The following is a 26,503-nucleotide window of genomic DNA, read 5'->3' on the forward strand; positions in this document are numbered from 1 at the left end:
ATTATGTGAAGAACACAAATATTCAGGTTTGGATATAAGCCTCGTTTTTTGCCACTTTTACCAGTGATTATTTATCCATCACCTGTTAAAATGACGAAAATATTTACTTTTATCGCAATAGCAGTAGCAATATGTGTAAGTTTATTTAGGAGGCAACTGTATTTTTAATTTACTAATAATTATTTAACTTCCTTATTATTTTTAACTTTTCATATTTATTATGGAATTATGGATCATACGTGTTTTCTAGTCGATATTTTTATTTTGTTTTTATTCTAGATACTCGTACATAGGATAGAATAGAATAAAATTTTATTTGTTATATATAAACTGTTTCTAAATTTCATTTCATTTTTTCTCTGCTTTTTCTGCTCATGTGCACGTGCACAACTGTGTTTTGGTTTTCTTGTAAAAATTATTTATTTATTAACACCAACATACTTTAAAAAATAATAATTAAACAATATTTTTAAAATTATTGCAAGTAATTTATTTATTTATTATTTATATTTTAAACAAAGTAACCTATCAACAAGCATATTGTTTACTTCTTTGACAGATCCGTCAAAGCCAGACAAAATATTAAATTAACAATAAAATATAAATAAATATCCTCTAATAGTAAATTTAATTATTATATAAACTAAATAAGACGTTTAAAAATTATAAAACATTTGAAAAATCAAAATAATAATTTATAGAGAGTTGTGGCATTTTGTATAACAGACTCTCCCTCGTTACATAAATCAACTGTCTGCTGTGACTGTATAAATATGAAAGTAAAATATAAAGTGAGACATGTTGTAAACAAATAGGTTAGGCTGTTTTAGTAATATAAATGATATTATTGCTAATATAAAAAATACCAAAGAAAGTCTAGTTAATGAAAAAAAAATAAAGTGCCACAATAAAAAATCTTTTTTTAATCAATTAATATAATGATACCTGTACGAAAAGAAACAACAAAGCGGTGTTATGGAATATGTAAGACGCGCTCTAAATCATTTAAATACAGTACCTATATCATTTCATAAATTTTCTAAAGCCTTTTTTCTTTACAGATAATGTTTTCTTTATTAAATGAAAAATATTTATTTAATAAATACAAAATTTATAAACCAGTACGTATGACGTATATGTTATACGTCATTATCAAATCTGTCTGTACGAAAAACATGGCAGCTGATAAAAAGTCCTATTGTCAAAATTTAAAAGTCATAAATGTGATCCAATTAATAACTTTTGTGACACTTCCCGTTTTAAAATAGTTTCATATAAATACAATTATTATTTTTAAATATCTTATTTAGTTTATATAATAATTAAATTTATTATCAAATAATAATAATGAAACAATAATACATTTTTCGACCATAAGCTCCAGTATAAATATAGAAAAATCCACCCAAAGTAAATTCTAAATATCCGAACCTTAAACTTAGCAGATGCACGGAGTAAACACAAAATAGTACCAGCAAAAATAAAAATGAAAATAACAATAAAACATTTTCTACAGGAAATCACCGAGGAAAAATTCAATGTAAAATCACTGTGGAACGACTCTACAAGACTGCACAAGTGAAATGTACCAAAGAAGGCTAGCACAGAAGATACAGCTGAAACAAATAGACGACATCGAAGATATATTCGCGAGCTGCGAGAAAAAACAACGTTGAAGAAACAGCAACAGAAGCTTTAGGAAAACGCAAAGTCATACTGACCAAAAGAAGCAACAACAATACACGATGGTTCAAAAAAGAAATAAAAGAAATGTAAAGAGAAACGAAAGGCCTACACGAAGTACACAACATTAAATACTCCAAAATCCCGAGACACCTATGGAAGAATACGAAATGAAACAAAGCAGTTGGTAAGAAGAACAAAAAATGAACACTAGGCCCAGTTTACAAAAAGGATGGAAAGCGATTTGTACGGTACACAAAAACAAATACGGAGTTTCATAAGAAACCAACGGAAAGAAATGGCAGAATTGAAGGAATACAATAACATACCAACAAACGAATAGGAATAACCAACGAGCTTTTAAAACACGGAGGAAAAAATATAAGCCTAGAGATGATAAAACTTATACAAAAACTAATATTGCACTGCAATATTAGTTTTTGTATAGACGCATTGAGAAACAGCATAATGTTACCCATGTTCAAGAAAGGAGATAAAGAAGACCCCAACAGTTATAGAGGTATAAATCTATTGAATACCGCACTTAAGCTTTAAAATAACAACTTTATCAGATGAACAACAAGGATTCAGATCCGGAAGATCCTACGTAGACGTTATATTTGTACTCAAATAAATCACAGAAAAGGCCATCGAGTACAATAAACCAGCATATCTATGTTTTATAGACCTGACAAAGGCTTTTGATCGCATCCAAGTCGAAGACATCTTACATCTACTGTATAAAAGAAACATACCAATCATAAAATTATCACATACCAATTATAAAAACCATCGAAAATATATACTTCCATAATCGAATACAGGCAAAGATAAATGAAAAACTAACACAGTGTATACCAGTACAAAGCGGAGTCAGACAGGGTAACTTGTTAAGCGCACTTCTCTTTAATTTAATAATGGACGAAATAATACAAGCAGTATGTAAGGTCCATGTTTGCAGACTGGGGAACAAAGAAATCCAAATATTGTGTTATGCAGATCACGCGGCATTAATCGCTGAGACAGAAGACGAGCTCCAAAGATTAACACACATCTTCAATACAACAGCCCAGAAATACAATATGCTAATGTCAGCAAAAAAACCAAATGTATGACAACATCTAAATACCCACTACGATGTAAAATCGAAATTGATGAAAAAATAATAAAGCAGGAAGCAAGGTTTAAATATTTGGGAATAGACATAACTAGTCACGGAGATGTTGAAGAAGAAGTACGACAACAAAACAAGTAAAGCGGCGAGATCTCTTAATGACACAATCTGGAGGAACAAACACCCAAGACAAGAAGCAAAAACAAGAATCTATAAAGCAGCAATTAGACATATATTAACATTCACGGAGAAGACAAGACCTGAAGCATCTAAAACGAGACGACTACTACAAACAACAGATATGAAAATACTTCGAGGAATATTAGGGAAAAGTCTGTTGGATAGGGAGAGAAGCGAAAACATAAGAAGATCATGCAATACAGAAGACATAAATGGATGGGTGATAAAACAGAGAAAGGAGTTTAACGAACACATTAATAGAGTGGCAGGGGATAGGATAGTACGAATAGCATAAGATAAGTCACTAAATGGACGAAGAAGTATTGGCAGACCAAGAAAAAGGTGGTGTGATAATTTAAACAATTTAAAAGGCCAATATTGAAGAAGAAACAAGCTTTAAAGCCTACATACAAGAAGGAAGAAGAAGGAAAAACTATCAAATGACATTTAATAATAATTTAATATTTCGTCTGAATTTGACGGGTCTGTCAGAAGTAAACAACGTATGCTTTGGTAATACGTTAGTAGGTGGCGTTAGGAGAAAACAGGATAATTTATTGAATTACATTATTATAATGTAATTTGTTTAAAATATAAATAATAAATAAATAATAAAATTACTTTATTCAATTTTAAAAATATTTTTTAAATTTTAAGAATACAGAAAACATAGTATGAAGTTTCGTGCTAGTCTTCTGTATCTCCTACTGTACCATTATTTTTTTTTTAGTTATTTTTGATGCAGTTTTTAATTTAAACCTGCTTAAAATAAATATATGATCACTAGAAACAAATTGATCGAGAGTAGTGAATCGATCTGAAGAACGTTCTATTTCGCTAGTTCCGTGACGATTGCCTCCGCATTTTAGTATATGCTGTTTGCCCCCAGTATTATGGTCCAGTTATTACAGTTTTTTCTCCTATTGTTTTAATGACTTCCCACAATTTTTTTATCGTCTTAACACGTCGGCATCCGTCTATAGCACTACATCTCAAATACTTTTTTATTTGTTCTACCTTTAATATTCAACTTTTTATCCCATACAACAAAGTAAGTAAAATTCTAAAGCTCTTATTCTTAATTTTATATTACGATTACGATTACGTAGTAAAAATATTTTGCATCGTCACAAAAGCTAACCTTGCAATTTTAATGCGTGTTTTATTTCTCTACTTTTTTCGTCCTTTGCTAGTCCTTTCTATGTCTTCTTCTTCTTCATGTGCCTTGTCCGTTCCGAATATTGGCAATCAACATGGCTATTCTGACTTTGTTTGCGGCAGATCTGAATAGTTCAGCAGATGACAATCCGAACCATTGCCGCAAGTTTTGGAGCCACGAGTGTCTTCTCCTCCCTGGACCCCTTCTGCTGTCTATTTTCCCTTGGACGATCAGTTGTAGTACTCTATATTTATTGTGTCTCATAACGTGACCCAAGTATTCCAACTTTCTTTTCTTTATACTTATTCCTACCTCTCTCTCTTTACCTATCCGGCGTAGTACCTCTTCGTTGGTCACGTGCTCAGTCCAGGATATACGTAATATACGTCGGTAAGCCCACATTTCGAAGGCTTTCTAATCTTTCTAAGCCTTTCTATTTGTCATCTTCAAATATTATGATTTTTTCGTTGATTGCTATACCGTATTCATCCTTTAGTAATCTTCTTCTTAGGGTACCTGTCCGTTTCGAACGTTGGCGATCATTCTCGCCATGATGACTTTGTTGGTTGCTATACGGAATAGCTGTATTGAGGTCTTTCTATACCATGCTCTCAGGTTAGCAAGCCAGGATATTCTTCTTCGTCCTGGGGCCCTTTTTCCTTCAATTTTACCTTAAAATGCATTGAAGTAGCATATCTGCTTTGATTTCTCATTATATGTCCAAAATACTGCAGCTTATGGAACTTCACGATGTCGATCAAATCCGCACTTGTGTTCATCCTCCGTAATACTTATTCATTGGTGAATCCTTCAATATTGCATCGTTAAAAATAGATTCGTTATAAAGGTTAAATAACAATGGAGAACAAACGCATTTCAATACACATCCTTGTCGAACTCATCTTTTAATTTCTATGTTTCATAGTTATTGTTGTTTCATTCCAATACATATTAATTATGATACGTATGTCTCGATCAGATAGACAAGCGTAGCGGGCGGTCGCTAAAGCACTATAGCATTTGTATAGTGGAAGTATAGGGATAAATTAAAAGGGTAACATAGTATTTTAAAATTTTTAATCAATCTACTACTTAAACTATAATACGCTGGTGTATGATCACTCTTAACAGTTCTACAATTTTCTCATGCCTTTCTCTATTGAATGTCATCTGAAAATCAATGAAACAATTACACTGGTCCTAATTCATATCTACACATATTTGCGCCAGCACAATAAAAGCGAAATGTTCTTGTTTCTTTTCTGAATCCGAACTTAGGTATGCGACTTTTTAATGAAAATGTTATGTACTATGAATATGCTGTTGCGTGCACTCTCCTTAGTAGTGTAACAAAGGTGAATATTAACCATTATTGTCTATTCTTGTGGGATTACACCTGTTATGTAGATTCTGTTGAATAGATTTAGAAGTACGTGCAGATTAAATTCATTATCTTCTTCTTCTTCTTCTAATGGCGCTACAACCCTTTGTGAGTCTTGACCTGCTTAACAATGTTTTTCCATTCTGCCCTGTCGGATACTGTTCTTCGCCACTGCCTGATGTTCATGGTTTTAAGATCCCTCTTTACGTCGTCTATCCATCTTTCCTGGTCGTTATATATATATATATATATATATATATATATATATATATATATATATATATATATATATATATATATATATATATATATATATATATATATTAGTCATTATATTAAATATAAAAATAGTAGATCATTGATACTATATTAGAACTTTTATTTAGCAAATGTATTAAAATGATCTTGTTCTGTCATTAAGCAACATCATTTTTTAAATTATTTTAATTAATGTGACTTTATGCCGTCTTCAAGATGGCAATTACGACAACGGATTCGTAAATATTTCTCTTCTCTTTTTAAGCAACCAGCTGAACATACACGTGCCACACCTACAGTTTAATAAGATCGATTTTTAGTTTTATGAAGTAGAAGAAAACCTTCAATTGCAACACTTAAATCGTTATCAATTTGGAGAGAGCGCTTGATGTAGCTAAATCCGATATCTACTTCTCTTCTTTTCCAGAGGCAATCCCGCTATGATATTAAATCGGGGTAAAAGTTTTAAAACTGTAATCAAAATAATTGGGCTACCATTTTATTTACCGACAAATCCAGATTTGGATTATATTGCATACTATTAATTTGCTGTAGCTATTGCTATCTAAATATAGTTAATTTTTTTTTCTACATTAAAGATCCAGTCCTCAAGAGCCGACGATAAACCAGAGGGCATGGACGAATGCCTGAAAAAATCCGGAGCTGTAGCAGACGACATTGCAGCCAGACCTCATAAAGACACCAATGAAGTTAGATGTTTTTGGAAATGCATACTAGAAAAACAAGGTGCGATTGATGGATCTGGTGCTGTCAAACCAGATCTATTCGAAAAAGCTTTTCCAAAAGATTCTGCACACTTCAGTGATTCTAAGATGGCAGTATTGAAGACCTGCTTTGGTGCCATCGACAAAATTGAAAGTTGCGACGATATGAATAAAATACACGAGTGTTACGCTAAAGCTGAGAAACCATAAATAATAGTATGCTTCTGGATATAAAATTTAATTAGTTTGTTGATATCTTGATAATTTTATTATGTATTATTTTTTTATAATAAATTTTGTCTATCGCATTTTAAACAATTTTACTATCATCTACCAAATCTATCAAATACAGAAACGTTAAATTATAAAATAATAAAACCAAATGCTTAATGCAGTTGAGTTTGAGGACCAATGAGAAATAGTTTGATTTGATGAAGTGATATATAGTTGAATGCTTGAATATAAGGCAAATATCGAGTACAGTCATTAAACCTTGCCCAAGTACTTTCGTCAGAGCATTTTCAGGGGCATTTCGTCTAAAATGTACGCTATCCAGCACTTCTATGAATTTTATATGCATTGCATAATAAATTTACACAAAAATAACACTAGAAAAAGGACAAACAAATGATGAAAAGGTTGCCAATGTGAGTCCATATTACTAGCATAGGGGAAATAAGTCAATACTCACAATCTTAAGTAGTTTTTATTTACTAAAGTTAAATTTTGGGCGCCAAGACTACTACTTACTGACTAAACTTACAATCTAATCTGTTTGACTAAACTTATAATCTTAATGATTAGATTGTAAGTTTTAGTCAGTAAGCGTATGTAGTCTTAGCGCCCAAAATTCACCAACTTTATTAAATAAAAACTACTTAAGATTGTGGGTATTCACTCATTTCTCATATACTAGTAAAGGACAAACAGTTTAAAAAAATTTTAATAATGTTGGAAGCTACATTGTGGGTGACAGCATTTTACTATTGCTCATCAATTTTATTTTTATTTAATCTTAAACAAACTTACCGCAATTGGGACAATGTTAAATTCTCTAAATTTATTCTTTGTTGAAAATAGAATGTTTTATTTCACCATGACTTTTGTCTTCAAAAAAGTATCATCATTATTATCTGAATATTTTTAAGAATTTATTATTTCTTTCAACAAAAATGTTCATTCTTGAATATATACTTCCAATATAACTTCATAATATCAGAGGGTTAGATGATATATGTATATATATATATATATATATATATATATATATATATATATATATATATATATATATATCGATAAAAGGAGTACGACCGTCAATCCAATATAAAGTAAGGAACACTCGAAGAGTGGTGGGTTTTTCGGTCAAAGTGGAAAAATAAAAGACAAAGAAGGTGGCTACTTCATCTATTTATTGAAGACACCAAGAAAATATGATATGATAGTTGCCTATTGCACTAGAGGTTGGTATTTCGCCTTGCAGTTCTGTCATATTTTGACCTCAAGGCCACTGTCTTTTCACGTTGTTGGCGTGGGTGTTATACCTGTTAGAATAATTTACCTGCGGCACCTAGTAAGCTAAAGACTGGTAACTTCATTTTACTTTTAAATATTATATTTTAATCTTAACCTATTCAATAATGTTACCTAAAGTTAAAATTAAATTTAACTAATAATACATTGTTGGAAGTGCATCTTATGATCTTTCTAGTTCTCTACATATCAATTTTAATGTTTTTTACTTAAGTTTTTTACAATAATTTTTTATATACATGTATGATTATCACATGTTCTTTTGCTGTGCTAAGCTTGTTAATTTGTAAACTGTACCTAGTTTCAATTAATTGTTTATACAACTTGATCTCTAAATGTCCCTCAAAAATTTTCCTTCAATCTCACCAGCTGATTGTCAGTTCTGACATTCGAGCTTTTAAATTGGGAATCTTCCGGCGTTCTGTGTTTCTGTGTTTTTTTGCTGATGTATGTATTAGATTAATTTTTTATGTTTGCCTTTTTGAAGTTTCTTCGTATTAATACCATTTTAACGCTACAGATCTTTTAAAAGTAAGATCATTTACTTAATTGTTACTTATATTGATGTATCGCTAATAATACTCTTTTATATGAACTGATGATGTTCATTAAACAGTGGACGAAACGTCTTCATTAAATAGATAAAGTAGCACAACTCTTTTCTTTTTATCTCCAAATTGACCGAAAACATCCCATTCACTTACGAGTGCACTTTATATATATATATATATATATATATATATATATATATATATATATATATATATATATATATATGTATATATATATATATATATATACCTAGAACTATGTATAAAATTACGATAAATTCACTATTTTTAAGTTAAATCAGGTATTTATAGGCATCTATAAAAAATGTACTGCTGTCAATAATTTTAAAACGTTGCTTACACAACATATCAAAAATGTATAGTGTACTTTTATCAATATTGTATGTATATTAGGTTTCCTATTTAAATTAAGATCTTTATATCCATATATTCCCCGATGACCAAGAAACTCAGGTAACCACAGGCTGTATAAAGTGGGGAGTATCTAAAGTATGTGTAACTAATAGACTATCCGGCAGTTAAAGTGAGCATGAGATGCACATAGACTTTATAACGTAAAATCTGTAAAACTTTTTTGAGTGGAGATACCTACAGGAAAAAATGCACTTAACATACCACAATGTGATGAAGATACAGCATTTAGAAAAATCTCCAAAACGTAAACATACTATTTGATTATAGACTGATGGAAGGCCGAGCCAATGGTAAAAAAATTGTACACTCAACCAAGATTAACCAGAGTACCAGTGTTAACATAATGATTAGGATGATTGTGATAATTTTTAGCCATCTTTAAATCGATGTTATGTTTGTATTATCAAAAGGGTAAAAATTAATGAGACATATTTTGTTGTTAAAAAGTAACAAACTGTTTATATTAAGAAAATAATAATATATTACATCTATCAATCCACTTCCTAACTTCAGGATCCAACAATCTAACAACTAAATCCGGCTGGCTTATAATTGCACGAGCTTTGGACACCGCCTCCTGTAACGTGAACATCGTTGAATATCCAGTTTGAACACTTATCTCCACATACAATGTAGTAAGGCCTAGCTGAGTTTCCTGAAACGGTTCCGCTGATGTGTGACAATTTGAGTCCTTTAACAGCTATGTTGTTATTGGGATGACCATTGTTGCCGAAGTCCATTTGAACGTAGACTCCTTGTTGTATAACATCTACAATAAAATGTTGTTATATAATACACCAAATAAACTCATCACTGTTGATCACAAAAATCTTATATTCTAGGAGTAAGGATTCTGTATAAGTTTGTAGTATAAAATTTAATAAAAGAGTAGGTACTGTAATTGTTTCTATCTAATTAAAATATTTAAAAATAAAATTTTAATATAAACTCTCGTCAATGAGAAGTATGTGTCGGGCTTATCTCACAATTATTCAGAACCACGGACCCGTTAACTATTCAAAGCTTTGTGTTTTTATCAGCATGTATATTATAAGTAAGAAATATAGCAGAATGCAGGTTTTAATAGTTCTGCTTTAAGATATAGTCTGACGGCTGGTGGTTCTGGTAATAAATATGTAATTAAAAGTATTTATTTTTTACTTTTTTTACAATAGAAGATATCATATGTGCTAAAATTAATGTTGGCCATTATTTATTTAGATTTCACCTTCAGGGATCCTCCATGTTAATGCATGCTTGCATTGATAACTGATGTAGAATATCTTTTGTAATTACTCTTGTTATTGTTATAATTACTGATACTAAAACAACTTTAAGTTTTAAATCTAAAATTAACATAAGTATACAGTTCAAATTTTTTAAATTCAAAAAAAAGTACAAACATGTCTCCGCTCTTTTTTTATTTATTTCAAAAAACCAAAACCTTAAAATATATCAACTTTTTTAAGACAAGAGTCTTTAAATTAATACACTTGTAATTTGTCGGAATATTATTTGTACATCACAACAATTATTAAGGAATCATTTAAAATACACATATACACTTAATTCATTTTCTCGTGCTTCCTTATTTTCGGCGTCACTATTCTGATTCAATTTAATAATAAATTTATGTTAACCATTAAGGTAGAAGTACCCAAACTTCTTATAGTATTCTTCTTTTGATCACATTGGCGATTCTCTTCTGCTAGTCTTTTTTGGTAACATTTGATACTTCTTTTTTAGTTACCTCAATTGCCTTCTTATTAAATTTAGAAAATGTATTTGCATGCCTTATACTTGGTTTTAATTATCTTCTTCTTGTACGACACTACAGCCCAAATTGAGCCTTGGCCTTCTTTATTTTTTGCCTCCACCCTTACTTGTCTGTGGCTGATCTTCTCCATACACGGACTCTTTCCAACCGACTTTCCCTTCGGTCTCTTTCCCTGCATTCTAGCATTCAGTGCTCTTTTTGGTAGCCTATCCTCTCCCGTTATCACATGTCTGGCCCATTGCAATCTTTGTATTCTAATGAAGTCTGATAGTGGTGCTTCACTATAAAGTTGATAAAGCTCGTTGTTGTATCGTCTTCTGAAGATTCCTTTCCCCTCACAGGTCCTAGTATTCTCCTCAGTACTTTCCTTTCGAATGTATCGAGTTTGCTTTTGGATATTTTTTTCAGGACCCATGCTTCACTGCCATAGCATACTATTGGTCGAATTAAGGTTTTATAGATTATCATCTTTATATTTCGGTGGACATTTTTAGACCGAAATATATGGAAGAGGGCAAAATAAGTTCTGTTTGCCTGGATTATTCTCTTCCGTATTTCTCCATCTTCTGATCCGTGGGCATATATTTCTACTCCCAGGTATGTAAACTTTCCAACCATTTCAATTACATCTTTATGTATAATGTTTTATGGGATTATATTTCTTCTCGTCTGTATCATTATTTTTGTTTTTTCTGTGTTAATTCCAGACCTAGCATTGTTGTTTGCACTTTTAACTCTGCGTATGTTTCCTGTGCTCCTGCTGATGTTCTACTCATAATATTAATATCATCGGCATAAGCGGTCAGTTAAAGCGTTGGGTTGGTCAGTAGGTTTTCTCGTCCAGTTTGTATTTGCCTAACCGCATACTCCAGTACCAGGTTAAACAAAGTTGGGACCAGACCATCTCCCTGCTTTAATCCCTGAGAAATTTTGAAAGTATGTTCTGTGGTTTTGTATTCGTACACAAAGTCTGAATCTTTGTCTGAAGCCCGTCTGATACTCTACAATTATATTTTCTGCTAGTGGTTGGAGCCGCTGGTTTATAATATACGTGAGGACTTTATATGCTGTACATAGTAGAGAAATTCCACGGTAGTTTTTGCAATGGAGTTTGTCTCCTTTTTTATAGATCGGGCATACTATACTTTTCTTTCAGTCGTCGGATATTTTCTCTTCTTGCCATATATCTTTAATGAACGCGTGGATGTGACTTACTAGGTGGTCGCCACCTACCTTATACAATTCTGCTGGTATTTCGTCATCTCCCGGGGATTTATTGTTTTTCTGGGCCTTAATAGCTTCGAGAAATTCCTCTATGGTTGGAGCTTCTACTACATTCTCTACTCTATTCGTTTTTTCATTATACCCAAATTAAATATTATATAGGATTGAAAACACAAAACTACGGAGGAAGTCTCAATATAGTTTGTCCATGCTCTTCTGCAATACTCACGAGGGCAATTAAAATTGAAAGCCTCACTACCGTGGCTATCACTAACTCCATTCCAAACAAAACACTAAATTATTTTTCTCTTGCACTTCCAAAATACATCATTGGCAAAATACAACAAACAAGACGGCTTTTACGTCTATACAAGACCAACAGAAAACCAATTATCAAAAAAGAATATAACCGCATCTCTGCTAGAATTAAGAGAGAAATATCTATCCTACAGGCTAGCCAGTGGGTATACTACCTTTAAACTAGATTACAGAGACGGCGGTAAATTCTGGAAAAAACTCAAAGTCCTAACAAAACAAAAACAAACTTAACATTCTCATCTGTTGGTCGACAATCAAATAGTTCCTCGGAGCTGACAGCCGAAACATTCAAAAATTCGCTTTACAACAATTTTCAAACGCCAGACAGGCCTAACTTTGATCGCATATTTAAACTCAACACAGAATATATAGTTAGAAATACTCTGACATTCACACAGACAGGGAAACAGAGAGTTATTGCCAGCTAGACAAAACTAATTCTCCGGGACCTGAAAATATCAGTAGACAATGTGTTAAACAACTTCCTGGAACTATTATCCCTCTTCCAATCAAAACTATTGATGCATGTCTCAAAAACAGTCACTTTCCTACTCATTGAAAAGTGTCTAGCATAATAATGTTACCCAAACTGGGTAAACCCAGTACCGATGTGGAATCCTAAACTCTAATAAATATACTAGGGAAAGTTCTCGAGTATATTCCTAAGGGAAGACAACGATTTTCTCGAAACCCACAATATCATCCCAAAATTTCAATATGGATTCTAATCTGGTAAATCAACTCAAAATGCATTAGTAGACTTCACATTAGTCCTCAACAACTATTCCATCGCCATAGCCACGTTTCTCAATGTAAAAAAAGCCTTTGATCAAGACTGGCACAATTGACTTGCTCGTAGACTAATTGACATCAGGCTACCGTTACAATTGTACATTTATTTCTGAATAACAGAACTGTAAAAGTAAGAATTTGCGATCTATATCAACCCACTTCACTGCAAGAGCCCTTCCTAAGGCTCAGTGCTAGCGCCCTTGTTGTACATAATATAAAACAGCAACATTTCTAATCTAAGCATCCCAGGCACACAGTTGTTTCTCTACACAGATAATACGGCACTCTTCCCAACATCGAGAGGATATTACCCTATGAAAACTGTCAGGGGAGCACAAACTCCATTAAACGGTATCGAAGAATGGTGCAATAAGCGGAGAGTCACTAAATGCTGCACAAACACAAACCATTGTGTTCCGCAGCCCATACATTTCACGAAAGGTTATCAGATGGGAGATGAAATATGATTAAATTTTGCCTTAAAATTGTAGTTGTGTTAGGTCTGGGATTTGAATTTAATAAAGGGACATTAGTCTCGGATACTATAAAAATATCTTTTAAGTCGAATTGGTCCAGTAATCTGAAGTCATATTTAAAACCACACACATAGTTTCACAAAGAAAAACTTTTCTTTATCTCATTTTTTCTCATAATCCTATAAAATAAACCAACAATAGGTTAAATTTGTTTGCGATTACCTTTGAGAATAATATTCTGGAAACTTATATCGGTGACTTCTCCTGGTCCACCATCAGCCATAGCTATAACCTGAACACCTGTAAGTCCTCCTTCTAAAACGCAATTGTGGAATGTTATGTTTTTCGTAGTGTTTTCTTCATATGAAGTTTTGCTGAAGCCCGCTGTAGCACAAATACCATTAGAGCCAACGCAGTGGATGCCAGTAAATACCATATCAGATCCTTGATTGACATACAAACATTGGTCTTGGTTATGGATATAAGCGTTATTGATGTAAACGCGTTGAGACCACGAGATGCCTATTCCGTCAGTGTTTCTTCCCAACTAAAACAAAAAATATATATATAAAAGGCTTGAACAATCATAATAAAAAGTTTAATTATATCGACATCCAAAATTTGACCCTTTCGACAGTTTGAAAACCAGCAAGTTTATTTTCATTCTTGTCCACTGCTGAGAATAAGCCTTCCTCAGTCGTTTCCAGTGCTGCCGATATTGTGCCGTATTAGTCCAGTTTTTTGTGACTTTTATCTAAGGTGACTAAGGTCATCGCTTTATCGTGTGAAAGGTCTACTTCTACTTATATTTACATCAAACCCAGGACGCGACTTCACCAGTCGTTTAGTCTACCTACCGTCGTTCATTCTCAACACGTGCTCAGTCCAATTCCACTCCTCTCTAGAGCCTCATTGATTCCCGTTCTAACTCTTATAATTGCATTTGGGACTGTATATGTTAAAGTTAACCCCAACAATAATCGCTCTATGGTCGCTTAGATACCCTGACTTTTCCAGGGATTTTTTAGTGAGAGTGCCTTCCTTTTCAGGCATATCGGTATATTGGTTTTAAATACCATAGTTCTTAGCTTATCAGAAGTCGCTCACGCTAATTTTACTGGTCTTTTAATTTTGCAGTTTTGTTATCCCGATCAATCCTAATTTCGTAACCTAAATGTTTATAGACTGTTTTCTGTTTGATCTCTATATCGTTTATTCTTATATTGCACATGGGAACTATATTGTCATTTACTAAGTTTTCGTAAGGTTAATTTTTAAAACTAGTTCTTTTGACACAGAGTTTAATGTATTTAACAAGTCTTGGGCATCGTTTAGATTATCTGATATCATGAAACAAGACATCGTCAGCGAAACGTAAGTAGTTTAATCTTTCACCATCGACACTGATTTCCGTGCTATCGCACTTAAGCTTTTTAAACAAAGATTCTAGCAGCATTGTAAATAGTTTCGGTGAGACATTGTTACATTGACGTAATCCACGTTCTCCAGTGGTATACTCTACAATCAGCTAGTGCAGCAATTATTTTGTCTTAGTCTCCCGGGTTAAGTGCCTGTTCGTAGTCCACATATATAAGGGCCAGTAGCTTGTTCAATGTTATTCTATGAGTTTTAATTACTATAATAATATATATAATATATAAGCTGTCGTTTGTACACAGCCACATATCACAACAGAGGAAATAAAAAGGGCTCTCTCGGACATAAAAAACAACAAATCACTTGAAGAAGATGGGATAGTCGTAGAACAAATCAAAGAACCAGAAAATAATATTAATGAATGTGTTAAAAAAGATTTTCAATGTTTGTTTAACAAGAGGTGTGTAACTCTCTCCCAATGGCATAAAGCAATAATACCCATAATGCACAAATAGTTGCCAACCTTGCGAACAGGTACAGGTCTATGAAACTGGTACAGCTTGTGTTCGACTTCATAAAGATGCCAAAATGTTCCGAATAGAACGTGGAATTGAACAGGGTGATACTATCTTCCCGAAATTGTTTACAACTGTACTCGAATAATGTTTAAGCAAATGGTACAAGGGGATAATATAGGAATCAACATAAATGGAGAGGATCTAAACCTCCGAAGATTTGCTGATGACATTGTTATAATATCTGATACAGTTGATAAAGCTACAAAAATGTTGAAAATGCTCTATGAAACATCAAAAACAATCAGTCTTAAAATTAAGACCTCTAAGACAAAATTTCAGATTGAAATTTCGAGAAAATTCAGATTGAAAGTCATAGCATCGACTAAATAATAGCTTACAAATATCTAGGGCACGAGATTCGCTTAGGCCGAGATAATCAGACAACTAAAATACAAAGAATGATAGGTCTCAGATGGGCTGCTTTTGGTAGATTAAACAACATTTTTAAGTCTAATATTCCGGTTTGTTTAAAAAGAAAGATGTTTAACCAATGTGTTTTACCTATGGTGCAGAAACTAACTCCTTACATATGGTGCAGAAACACTAACTCTGGCAAAAAGAATAATAAATAAAATAAAACTTACAGAACACGCTATGAAAATATCAATGTTAGGTATTAACATTAGAGATAAAGTACCAAACCTAGTTAGCCTATTCATGTCGGGAGCCAATAAAACCGTTCAAAAAGGCGTAGCAATACTGGTACAGAAGAACTTGGCAAGATGTGTATATGAATACGTTCCAATAAATGACTGCCTAATTAAAATTACACTCGATTAACAGCCAACAAAGATCCATGTACTACAAGTGTATATGCCAATATGCGATGGAACAAATGAAGAAGTGGAAGAGATCTACCAGTTATTAAACAGTAACATCGCTGATATACCCAAAAAAGAACAAGTCATAATATTGGGTGACTGGAACGCAAAAATAGGCAAAACAACAACAGAAGATCTGCTGAAAGGAACAGTTGGTGGGTTTGGAATAGGTAAACGAAATGAGAGAGGAGAAAGGCTATTACAATTTGTCATCAACACTGAACTTAGTATCATGAACACCATGTTTAAGCATCATTCGCGAAGACTATCAACTTGGACTTCACCGGGGGGTAAATATATAAATCAAATAGATTATATTCTTGTCAGCAAACGATGGAAAAGTTCAGTAGTCAACGTAAAGACAAAACCAGCGGCTGATTGCGGAACAGACCATAAACTGTTACAATCCGAATTCCGTATCAAATTTCGTAAAAAAAACCGAAACAAATTAAACAATTAAATATATACCTAAAGAGCATGAAAAATACAAAGAAACACTTAGACATAGTAACATACCAAACATTACTGGCGATTAGGTTCTGTTATCACAAACAATGGTGGATGTGAAGAAGAAATACGTCGACGCCTTACAATGGAAAGATCAGCAACGGTCAAACTTACTAAAATCTGGAAAGATACGGACCTAACCAGGAACACGAAACTGCGCCTAGTACGGACGCTTATCTTTTCTATCGCTACCTATGCGTCAGAAACCTGGACCATTAAAAAGTCCGACTCACGACGTATAATGGCCTTTGAAATAGAATGATGCGCATACCCTGGACAGCACATCGCGCAAATGTCTCAATATTGACAGAACTCGACATCAATACTAGGCTTACCACAATCATCAACCAAAATATATTGAGGTACTTTGGACACATTACCAGACGAATGAAAGGCATGGAGAGCTTGGTGGTTGAAGGCAAGGAAGCTGGTAAAAGAACTCGAGGAAGATCGCCACTCCGATGGTCAGACCAAATAAAGTGCGCTACCGGTTACTCTCTCTCTGAGGCAGCACACCGCGCCCAGGAGAGAGAAGAATGGATAGCAACCGTTCGTCAAATACCACAGCTCTACCACTTCCTTACCAAGGATAAAGGATAGAGGAGGAGGACCAAACCTAGAAATAAGAAGAAGAACAGGAGTTACGGATGCAGTTGAAAAAATAGCTATAGCTAAGTGGGCTTGGGGCGGACATGTTGCAAGATTGACGGATGATAGATGGACCAGAAAGATTCTTCAATGGCGACCAAGACAGAGACAGGGTACGACCACCGACTAGATGGGCGGATGATATAAAGCGAATCACCACAAATTGGATGCAAGAAGCTCAAGATAGATATCGGTGGAACATTTTACGGGAGGCTTACGTTTAGCAGTGGACAAATATAGACTAGTAGATGATGTGGTCGCTTGTACCATAACCTGACCTAAAACCTGCCTTCTCTTTAGGTTGATTAAAGTCGAATTTTGGAGTTAATCGTCTTGTTAGTATATTTATGAATATGTAATTTGTATATATGTGAGATAGAAGCCTAATCAGACTGTACTTTTTACTCGGACAGGTCGCTCAACAGATCATTTTAAAATAATCTTATTATATAGCATCAATGTTTCCAACTTTACGCTATCCCTCTTCAGGTGACAGTCATAACTTTGATTTTTTTAAATGGAAAAGTACATCATGTGACATCTGATTTCAAAGCTTTTGATATACTGATTTTAAAAATGTATTATACTTTATTTCGAAAATTTACAGAATTTAAATTATGCGAGAAAGAATTTTAAAACGTACTTGGAATATTTTAGTGAATTTCTGTTAGTTTGACTTAATCTTTTTTAGATGGTAGAAGAGAGTTTTTTTTTAATCGAAGTAAAAAATATTTATTACAGTCTAAATTATTACAACTAAATTAATTGAATATTACTGAATAAACAAATTGCAGAATAAATAAAGGCTAAAACTTATTTTAATGTAAAAGGGGTTTAAAATGTTTTCCATTTACTTTTTAGTAGTAATGAAGTATATTTCTTGTTTCTTCTGTAACTTCTTACAACATTCTTTGATTTCTTAGGCGTAGTTAGTCAATTGTATCCGGTTGTGTCTTATACACTTTGGATTTTAAATAACCCCATAGAAAAAAATCTAATGAAGTTAAGTTAGGAGATCTTGGTGGCCACTCTATATGTCCCCATCGACCAATCTATCTTGTCGGAAAAACATTATCTAGATAATTTTGCACCCTGGCGGCATAGTGGGGCGTAGTGAGGTGTCTTGCTTAAATATAATGTTTTTTTGATGGAACTCTTGTGGATGATTTGTAATTATATCATTGATTATCAGAGTTATCTCGATATCTAATAAATTTAGGTAAGTTTCATTATAGTTTACCGTCAATAAAAATATTGGTCCTACAATATAGTTCCCTAATTTGTCTGTCCAAACATTTAGTTTTTGTAGAAATTACTTGTGATCTTCTTGAAACAATTTGGGATTTTCATCAGACCAGTATCTACTCGTAATATTTTGAGATGAACGTGACCATTCAAAAAAAGTGTCGCTTCGTCACTAAAACAAATGTGTTGACGATAATTAGGATTCTGTGTAATATTATTTTTTATGGTTTCCCAATATTCCATCCGTCTATCTGGGTCGTTAATTCTTGAACCAATTTTATTTTGTAAGGATAAAATTTATTTCTCTTTAGAATCGTTAAAATTGTTTTCTGATCTACTTCACAAACGTAAGCAATAGGTTTAGTAGAATTAGACGGATTGATGAAAAACTCACTCACTCCACTCATAGAAATCTGTTTATCGTTGGATAGACGTTTTCTTCCTGTTCGTTTCTTATTTTGAACAATACCAGTCTCAAAAAATTTGCTTCCAACTGACTTAACATAGTGCATGTCTATTGGTCGGACAGGATAGCGTTCATGAAAAATTCTTACCGACTCTCGGTAATTCCGGCGATCTTCACCATAAATTGTGATCATTTCGCATTGTCCTTGTAAATTACGAGGTTGTAACATTTTTAAAATTCATAATAAACAAATTTTTCTTAAAATAGCAACAAAAACTAAAGTTATTAATACTATTTATTTATGATAGCTGTCAAAAAAACATGAAGATGCTATGTGAAAGAAGATCAGTAAGTAAGTTTTTTGACCAGATCTAGAGGTACGTAGGTACATTGAAACTCTTTATCGCATAATTTAAAATCTTTTAAATGAGGTGACACATGATTTACTTTCCATTTAAAAAAATCAAAATTATGAATGTCACCTGAAGATAGATCGAGTAAAGTTCGAAACATTGATACTATAATATACTATAAATATTTTAAAAATTGACCTGTCAGAGCGTTGTGCTTACGTGCTAAAAATAAATAAATTAATAGGGGGTTAACACTTATTCCAGCGCATGGAATATACATTTTATATTACAAATATTTTTCAAAAGAAGTCTGATAGAATTCATATTAGTTTTAATAATTTAAATTCTCACTAGCAAAACTGTACTTACTTTATCTCCTTCTGCGCAATCAGCATTCCAACCGTCTATTGTCAAATCCTTTGCTTGTGATATACCCGTACAAAACATTGGACAATTTTTCAAGTTTATGTTGCTGAAATGAGCATTGTTGACATCTACGATTTGTAGCAGCTTTGGTTTGGTAACACCTCCACTACCTCCGTGACCGTCCCAGTATTTTTCACCATGACCATGGAAAAGTGAACCTAAGAAATACCAATACTAAAGGAAAAACATTTTAACCTACACCTTAACTAATGAGATAATGCTCATTAGACCTAGATGAGACAATAAATCGCCAAAACAGAAACCTGTATTAAGCATCTTAATATTAAATGTCTAAAGATGAAAAACTTCATGGGATTGAAGATTATCTTTCAAATTTATAATAAGACATTCTTATTACGGGAGATAAAACGCATCCTTGGTTAAAGTACAAAGTGCATTCCTTAGATAGATATTCGTCTATTATAGTGTATGTGCCAGGTTATCTTGATACAGTTTGCTAATAAGGTAAGTCAAGTGTTTAGGTACACCAATTGTCGTCAATATTTTGTCCCATCAAACATCATCAAATGCTTTTGTATAATCAACAAAATATATAAATATCAGAATCTGATTTTCTTTGGCTTTTTAAATATTGTTATTTACATTAAGGATTTGTTCTTTAGTACCTCTACTCTTCACAAATCCTGCCTGCTTAGGTGCTTTTTGCCAACTCATGAAGTTTTGTAGACTACGTTGCAGAATGTCGAGGATTACCTTACTGGCTTGTGATATTCGAGCTAGTAATCTATAGTTATTACAATTATTTATTGGACCTATCTCATAAAGAGATATAATTATGGTCTTTCTCCAAATCTCAGGCGAGACGCTTGTGTGTCAGATTTTATTGCATAATCTATATAATATTCTCACTCCACATAACGGAATATGCTTCAAGCAAGCAGTAGTAATTCAGATTCAAAGCTAGTGTGGTGGGTCCCTGTTGAAGGAGAGTGAAAATTGGAGGTCTGAAGTTCAGGTACATACGGGGTATCCGCGGGCATCTGGTCCGTGTTGGCATATAAAGACTTACAATACTTCCTCAAAACATCTATAGCCTTGTCTAAATCCATCTATACATCCATCATCTTTATCCAACGTCTCAATAATGTTGTTATTGTTAAGGATGAAGTTATTGAATCTCAGTGCAGATTTTCTCTATATGTTTGTTCTTATCTTGTTTAAAATCAGCTTAAAAAATATAGAAGACAATATATGCAGTTCACGAAAAACAGACACAGAAAAACTAACGACTAACAATGAACAATAGCAAAATAAATTAAGAGCAGTACAAGAACTAAAAATTCTAGACCTTAATCTAGATGAACTTAATATCACCATCAGCCAAAAACTTTTAAATAGTAGTGTAGAAATAGCAACAACAAAATCAGACAAAAGTAAAAATTGTCAAACCATGAGATATGTTTTAACTCATATTACAGTATTATCATATCCAGGATCATATTACAGTAGAGAAAGAATATTTGTAGATACAAAAATAGATAGAAATATATAATCCAGTCTTAAGGAACAAATAAAGCCTGTATTACTCCTGTGTTTGTACAAAAATATCTTAAATAAATAAACATTAAAGTTTCTTTTAATTTTAACTTCTTTTGATGCTAACTAGATCTTTTTAAACCAACATAAATTAAGATCCACACCACCATGATATCTTTCGTTCTTTTAAAATGGCTACCATAGGTCGCAGCTTTTATTCTGACTTCGTTCTTAAATCTGCACTTTATAAAATCTCTTCTACTAATGATTACCAATATAACTCAGTTATGATGTACTCATTATATGCTATAATTCAGTCAAGTTACAGCATATAATGTATTCACATTAATATTAAAACGACTATTCATCATAATGAACAGTAATTATCTCTCTCCAATGGCCCTACAGCTCAAATCGAGCCTTAGCCTAGCCAAACTATGCCTTCAACCTTGCCGGTCGCGCACCGATCTTCTCCAGGTTGTCAACGTCTAGCAAATTTTGAGCGTCCGCTGTCACTTTATCCTCCCACCTTTTCCGTGGCCTTCCTATTTGGCCACTTGAGCCTTGCATTTTACTATCTAGGGCCCTTTTTGGTAATCTTTCTGTCTCCATTCTCACTACATGAGCAGCCCATCGAAGTCTCTAAAGTTTAACAAATTCTGAGATCGGTGCCCCTTTGAACAGTTAATAAAGTTCACGGTTGTACATCATTCTCCCTACTCCGTTTTCGTTAATAGGTCCATATATCTTCCTGACGACTTTTCTTTTAAAGCTTTCGTTTTGTGTCTTCTGTCTGTCATCATCCACGTCTCGTGTTTATAACATACTATTGGTCTGATAATAATTTTGCAGGCCCTGATTCTCGATCTTCAGTGTGAGTTTTTGATGCGAAACACATGGGCAAGTGAAAAGTAAGCTTTGTTTTTCTTTAATATTCGTCTTTGAATTTCTAGTTATTCTGTTCCATCCGTGTTTAATATAACTCACAGATATGTGAAACTTTAGTTTCAATATAGTCCCCTAATTCAACTGTGCGTTTGTTTCGCCTAGCTCTTACCTGTGTTACCTTTTTTTGTCTTTTAAATATTTATTTCTAGTCCTATCTCTTTTGCCTCTGATTTTAATTGTTATTATATTTCTGCCGCCTCTTATGTTCTGCGAGACATAATATTAATGTCATCGCCATAGGCGGCAATCTGCATTGATTTATTTGTTAGATTACTTCTTCCTATATTCAGCTTTATTATCACATATTCAAGAGTCAGGTTGAATAGTGTCAATGCCAGCCAGTCTTCTTGCTTTAATCCTCTGAGTATTGGAAAGTTCTCAGTGAACTCATTTTGTACTCTAACAGTTGCTGTTGACGAGTCTATTGTTGCTTTTACTAGTCGGATGTATTTTTTGATGATGTTAAAGCTTGCAATATTTGATATAACTTTTGTCTATTAAGTCGTAGGCCTGATTGAAATCTCTAAATATATTGTGGACGTCAATGTCGTATTCCCGCGATTTGTTTAAAATTTGTTTCACTGTAAATAGCTGATCAGTTATAGATCTTCCTTGTTGGAAACCGCTTTGATATTCCCTGACAATATTTTCAGTTAGTTGTTTGAGTCGTTTGTTTAGTATGTAAGTAAAAAACTTTGTAAGCTGTGCACAAGAGGGTTATGTCGCGATAATTTTCTCATATCAGTTTATCCCCTTTTTTATAGATTAGGTATATAATACCGGTTTTCCAGTCGCTAGGGATCTTTTCATCATAATTTATATAGCTTAGAGAGAACGTTGTCACAGTAATTCTGCTAACTTATTAAATTTATACCAATGATACCAGATACAGGACAAGAAACTACAAGAAAATAAAGGACTAATACATCTTGTTAAATTACGTAGTGTAAGTTTTAACTTATTAGAACGTCTCTAATTTGTAAATAAATATAATAGCTTACAAATAAAATAAAAAAATCTTTCACGGCCTGCATTGATCCTTTGCATGGACTTATCCAAGACTTATCTAATAAACGATAAAAACACATGCCAACTTGGAACTACATTGAAAACGATTAAGTAGATGCTTAACATTATTTAGGAAAACTTGACAGACAGACGCAATGTTTGAGATTCAATTCAGAATTAAGTAAGCGAAACTCAGAAGCTCGGGTCATTTGTAAAAAATAGATTGATAATATCTGAAATGTTGCCTATTGACGGAAATCAGTATCCTCTTATCCTCTTAACATACTACAAAACCAAGGTAGAAATTCTTAGGATTAATAGAAAAATTAAGTTATACCACTAACTGATAATGCAAACTGTAAATAATAATTTCAAACAAGAAAAAAGAGGTCTTACCTTTTTCTCCGATTACTTTAATATTATTTCCAGAAATAGTTACTAACCATATATCATTGTATCCTACATCAAAACTAATGGTACCTCTGACAGTCAAAGTGGAACCATCTCTTAAATGTAAATTTAAGGATTTTCCACTGGGTACTTCTACATTACTTAAAATAATATCAGTACAGTATTTCAGCACAGCCTCTACTTGTGAGTATTCTTTAATAGTACAAGAAACGCCAACTCCTTCTGTATTGTTGGTTGTTGGCAGTATTGAAGTACCGGATGCCAGTACCAGTAACGGAAATAATAGAAATATTGAGGAAACCATGTTGACCTAATAATGAAAATGTTTATAAAATAAAGATTTCATTGTTGGTATATTTATATAATGTATTATCTTAGTGATTATTAATTTTTGCAATTTAAAATATTGTTTTTGTATAAAAATAAAATACTTGAACTATTTTATATGATAACACTATCAATAATCTTTAAAAATTAACTATCAAAGTTTTTTGTAAGCTACTCTAGAAATCATTTAAATATCAAATTGTTCAAATATCTCAATTTGTAAATAGTGACATAATCTTGATATTATAGACTGCACAAGTGGTACACTTGTGATTTGTGATATCTATATATGTATATATATATATATATATATATATATATATATATATATATATATATATATATATATATATATATATATATATATATATTTCTCGTGGTTGGCTTGGTTCCTACCTGTTGCAGAGGTACCAGATATGAGTGTCACTAACGACAATAGCAAAAGTACTGAAAAAACCATTTTTACTATTAACAATATTTACAAAATGCAGGTTTAATTATGTAGTATATTTATAAAGTGTTTTATCTTTATTGTTTTTATTTTTAAGGTTTAAAAGGTTGTTTTTAAGTGTTTTGTGTGAAAATAAAATACTTGAGAAATTTTGATAACTATTGTAGGTAGGTATGTCGAGTGTTTTTAAAAGAAAATATTAATACAATTATATATTTTAAATATAAAAAGAAAATGACACATTGTTTAAATTTAACCCAATCGCTGCCAAACTTCATTTTTTAAATTTTGTAGCGCATGTAGGTCTATTTTATGTTCTGAACTCATAGAAACATATTCAAAACATTCTAAAACTTTTCACAATAGCCCTGTATCTAAAAATTGTTTTGTTCCAATTTTGGAACAAAGCCATAAGTATGTAATAAAAAATCAACAACGTCAATTTAAACTTCAATTTAAACTTAAACATTTATTGCTAAAAAAATGTTAACATTTTGAGAGGATTTATAACTTTCTTCATTAAAAGATCTTCTTCTTATTCTTAGCCTTCTGTCGTCCATGTTTAGACATAGGCCTCTCCCAACTCCTTCAATCGGTCTCTATCCTGAGCAACATATTTCCAATTTCTTCCTGCTATTCTTTTAATCTCATCAACCCATCTCATCTGTGGTCTTCCTCTTGGTCGTTTACTTTCGTAAGGTCTCCAATGTTGTATTGTAGTATTCCAACGTTGGTCTTTTTGTCTAGCAGTGTGGCCCGCGAAGCTCCATTTAATTTTGGCAATTTTTGTTTTGGATCTTACCCAGTCTTTTTATCTGACAATCGTATACCTAACATTGCTCTTTTCATTGTTCTTTCTGTTGTGGCTAGTTTATTCATGTTTGCCTTGGTTAGGGTCCAGGTTTGACATCCATATGTCATGATAGGAAGGATGCATTGGTTGAGGAACACTTTGCTCCTCAAGTATTGGGGTATTTCCAAATCCTGACCATGCTAGTCTTGCTCTTCTAGTAATTTCCGCAGTTTGTTTCTCTTTGTCAAGTCTCAGGATTTGGCCTAGGTAGATATATTCCTGGATTTGTTTTATCTGACTGCCATTTAAAGTTATACGTCTGGGGTCATCTGTGTTTGTCATTATTTTTGTTTTTTTCATATTCATTTTTAGGCCGACGTATTGGGAGCTGGCTGCTAGTTCCCCGTCATAATTTGCAGTTCCTCGAATGTGCTTGCTATAATCACTATGTCGTCAGCGAATCTAAGGTGGTTTTACTTGTTACCATTAATGTTAATACCATAGGTTGACCAATTTGTAGTTTTGAAGACGTCTTCTAGGGCTGGGTTGAAAAGTTTTGGCGATATTACGTCTCCTTGTCTCACTCCTCTCTTAATGGGGATGGGATTTGTATTTTCGTCTAGTTGTACTATCATAGTTGCATTTTCATATATATTATGTATTAGTTGCCTATATCTCGAATCTATTCTACAATTATTAATAGCTTGTTCTATGGCCCACATCTCGATACTATCAAACGCCTTTTCATAGTCGACGAAGGCAAGAAATGTGGGTAGTTGGTATTCATTTGCCTTCTCTATCAATGTTCTCATTGTCAGCAGATGGTCTGATGTACTATATCCTTTGCAGAAGCCAGCCTGTTCAACCGGTTGGTAATTGTCCATTTTGTAGGTTAACCGGTTGTTGATAATTCTCATAAATAGTTTGTATACTTGACTGAGCAACGATATAGGTCTATAATTCTGTGGATCACATTTATCCCCTTTTTTTGTGTAAGAGTATTACTAGACTCTCGTTCCAGTCTTTAGGGATCTTGCTATTATGGAGATATCTATTAAATAGCTCTTTTAGTACAGGGATTGTTAATGTCTTGCTTGTTTT

General features: G+C 32.8%; 2 protein-coding genes across 2 annotated transcripts; one reads left to right on the forward strand and one right to left on the reverse strand.

The window, feature by feature from the left end:
• The first annotated feature begins 15 nt into the window (after positions 1–15).
• LOC140436177 (pheromone-binding protein Gp-9-like) lies at positions 16–6,808 on the forward strand. The gene is made up of 2 exons (XM_072524880.1): positions 16–135; positions 6,375–6,808. Exons 1-2 carry the CDS (start codon positions 91–93, stop codon positions 6,708–6,710), a joined length of 381 nt encoding a protein of 126 aa, XP_072380981.1. The 5' UTR covers positions 16–90; the 3' UTR covers positions 6,711–6,808.
• Positions 6,809–9,450: 2,642 nt separating this feature from the next.
• LOC140437436 (polygalacturonase-like) lies at positions 9,451–24,170 on the reverse strand. The gene is made up of 4 exons (XM_072526971.1): positions 23,817–24,170; positions 19,911–20,125; positions 13,829–14,153; positions 9,451–9,788 (listed from the first exon to the last, which is right to left on the reverse strand). Exons 1-4 carry the CDS (start codon positions 24,133–24,135, stop codon positions 9,544–9,546), a joined length of 1,104 nt encoding a protein of 367 aa, XP_072383072.1. The 5' UTR covers positions 24,136–24,170; the 3' UTR covers positions 9,451–9,543.
• Positions 24,171–26,503: the final 2,333 nt, after the last annotated feature.

Source organism: Diabrotica undecimpunctata, chromosome 3, assembly GCF_040954645.1.
Source record: "Diabrotica undecimpunctata isolate CICGRU chromosome 3, icDiaUnde3, whole genome shotgun sequence".
NCBI classification, from domain to species: domain Eukaryota; kingdom Metazoa; phylum Arthropoda; class Insecta; order Coleoptera; family Chrysomelidae; genus Diabrotica; species Diabrotica undecimpunctata.

Bases quoted from the DNA above. Each gene is read 5' to 3' on its own strand.
- LOC140436177 (XM_072524880.1), top strand. From the start codon at position 91: ATGACGAAAATATTTACTTTTATCGCAATAGCAGTAGCAATATGT. The intron at 136-6,374 runs GTAAGTTTATTT...TCTACATTAAAG, and splicing joins CAATAGCAGTAGCAATATGT to ATCCAGTCCTCAAGAGCCGA.
- LOC140437436 (XM_072526971.1), bottom strand. From the start codon at position 24,135: ATGGTTTCCTCAATATTTCTATTATTTCCGTTACTGGTACTGGCATCC. The intron at 14,154-19,910 runs GTAAGTACAGTT...TTTTTGTTTTAG, and splicing joins ATTGCGCAGAAGGAGATAAA to TTGGGAAGAAACACTGACGG. The intron at 9,789-13,828 runs GTAATCGCAAAC...ATTTTATTGTAG, and splicing joins CCAGAATATTATTCTCAAAG to ATGTTATACAACAAGGAGTC.